At 40.2% G+C, this 2,343-nt stretch overlaps 1 protein-coding gene across 3 annotated transcripts in view; it reads right to left on the bottom strand.

Moving 5' to 3' along the window:
* The window catches only part of IMPA1 (inositol monophosphatase 1), an 11,857-nt gene extending 9,526 nt beyond the window's left edge, over window positions 1–2,331 (bottom strand). Inside the window, exons 1-2 of one of the 3 annotated variants that reach the window (XM_035890104.1) lie at window positions 2,086–2,331; window positions 561–642 (exon numbers count right to left, since the gene is read on the bottom strand). In XM_035890104.1, coding sequence (XP_035745997.1) covers window positions 561–623 — 63 coding nt within the window. In that variant the 5' untranslated portion in view covers window positions 624–642; window positions 2,086–2,331. Of the gene's footprint in view, window positions 1–560; window positions 643–2,085 lie in introns of those variants that run through there. The other 2 variants (XM_035890103.1, XM_009634467.2) reach the window with 2 other exon arrangements.
* Between the last annotated feature and the right edge of the window lie 12 nt (window positions 2,332–2,343).

The raw sequence follows: 2,343 nt of genomic DNA, 5'->3' as shown, positions 1-2,343 counted from the left end.
TGAGACACTGCCAAGATGTGCAAACTCTGTCTTGTTCTAAACCATCTTAGATCACAAAGGGGGAAAGTACCACCACTGCAAGGAATACTACTTATTTACAGAAGTAAAGTAGTCTTCATAAAGAGAACATGATGAGGTATCTTGCACCAACAAGCCAATGTATAAACCTGACTGAGGTGTTTGCAAGAAAGACTGTCAACAGTTTCCAGGTGGTAAAATAGTACAGTAGACACATGTGGTTTAAGAGAAAAAACAAGATGCTCTTTGTTTACCACAATTCAGATTTTTTTTTTTTAATCAAATTTAAGGAACTGAAGATACTACTTAGTCTTTGATCGGACTCTGGTCCAAAGAAAGGTGCAAAGTTGTTTTCTTAAATCAACCAAGCTGTAAACATGAAAGACACTCCAATCTTGAACTTGAAGATCACTGAACGATTCTGCTAATTTATGTTTTTGATAAAATACTCAGAAGAATATCCAACAACAAACTCCTTCAAAAGCTATATACATATTAGACTCAGTAAATAATGTTACTATTTAAAAATGGTTTATACTTACTTCCCCAGCTTTCTTCGCTAAAGCAACTGCACAATCCATACATTCTTGCCAAGGATCTGCCATCTTTTCTTAGATATACAGCCTACCAAAAGGACAGATTAATGAAAAAAATTGTTATAGCTTTTTTTTTTTACAAATTCTGATTTTCTACTCCACCCGTTCTGGACGGTACTGTTTCCTCCTTGCTGGAATACGGAAGTTTGTCCTACCCTTTACTCTGGAAAAAAAAAAACCCTGAAAAAGTACTAAAAGCTTAGTCTAAGTTACCAGATTTTTTCCCCACACTTTGTGATTATCAAAAATGCGTAACATAAAAACATTAGCAAGTACAGAGCCTCAGTCTTGAAAGACACACATATAAAAGATTCTACATTTAGACACTGACCTCAATGTACATAAAGGCTCTGAAAAGCAATAGTGTGGTTACACACAAGCACATTCTCAAATACAGTGTACAGCTCAGGGCCTTTTTGCTTAAAAATACTAGAACCTTCACTGTAATTTATTGCAGAAAACTGCTGACATACAGCTTAGTCTATTTTTAAGTATGGTTTAAATTACTTTGAAGATTGTAAATTAGAAGATTACAATCTTAAAACCAAAATCTATCCTTTCTGTAGTTTAGTCCTCCATGCTCTGTTCCAGGGATTTATTTCAAATACAAATATGAAATGGTTTTGATTCTACATGAGAAAGTTACAAGGTCCCACAGTCATTTAAAAGTGTCTTCTATATTCTTAACAATTACGAAGCAATACAAGCTACCTTATCTTCTATGCACCTCTACTTTCATGAGCAATGTGAAATACAAGTCAGCATATCATACATTATTTCTGATCCAGCCCGAGAGACCACAAATTCATTCAATGATGCAGTGGCATTCTGAATTTTGGAAGCCTGTTTTATTTTTGAGCCCCAGCCCTTTCAGAAGCCTTCTGGGTATTTCCTACCTAAGCGATTCAGTCTTTAAGTGATGACCCGGTTAGCAGTTTTATAACACTTGCAGATTCACAAAGATTAGATAAACGATCATAAAAACCCCAGCACTGAAACAGGATAAGAAATCCTGTGCAATTAACGTGATCCACAAGTCCCCAATCCAATCATACTGATGCAATGGTCCTTTCCTCTTTCAGCCTTGGTCCTAAACAGCTAAAGATCATAGAACCATAGAATGTTTTGGGTTGGAAGGGACCCCTAGAGGTCATCTAGTCCAACCCCCCTGCAGCGAGCAGGGACACCGCTAACTAGATCAGATGGCTAGGAAAGCTAGGTAAAATGCAAAGGGTATGGTGCTTCAAATATGTTGGTAATGCCCTTTACTTATCACAGCTTTTAAAGTACAGTTGCTGCTATATAAACACAGGAATAACTTGTCAGGACACAGAACTGGGTCCAACAGCACTAGATAAAGTTACCCTGTGAGCCCCCAAGAGCGGCTAGTACTAGCGGAACCCCGAGTACGCTGGCATCCAGCACAACGGCACAGCCTCACCCAACAGAGGGGGAAAGAAAAATCATTTACCTTTAAAACCTCACTGAAACAGAGACTCCAGAACACGTGTTCCAGTTAACTACCAGCACCTACACTGACTGGAAGAAGTGTATTTTTTTTGCCCCCCAGCCTAGTTTTGTCCCTTCTGGACGCGCCGTGACAAGTTTGTCCCCCCAAATTCAAGGTGCGCGTTCAGAGCAGAGGTGCGGAGCCCGGGCTGGAAGGGCTGAGGGGCGGCCCGCGTTGCGCGGCCGGGGTGAAAGCACCTCCCGCCCCGCGCCCGTGCGG

Source organism: Egretta garzetta, unplaced genomic scaffold, assembly GCF_000687185.1.
Source record: "Egretta garzetta isolate BGI_Z169 unplaced genomic scaffold, ASM68718v1 scaffold251, whole genome shotgun sequence".
In the NCBI taxonomy this organism is placed as follows: domain Eukaryota; kingdom Metazoa; phylum Chordata; class Aves; order Pelecaniformes; family Ardeidae; genus Egretta; species Egretta garzetta.
Note: the sequence above shows the minus strand (reverse complement) of the source record. Positions and strands in the feature narration are given on the sequence as shown.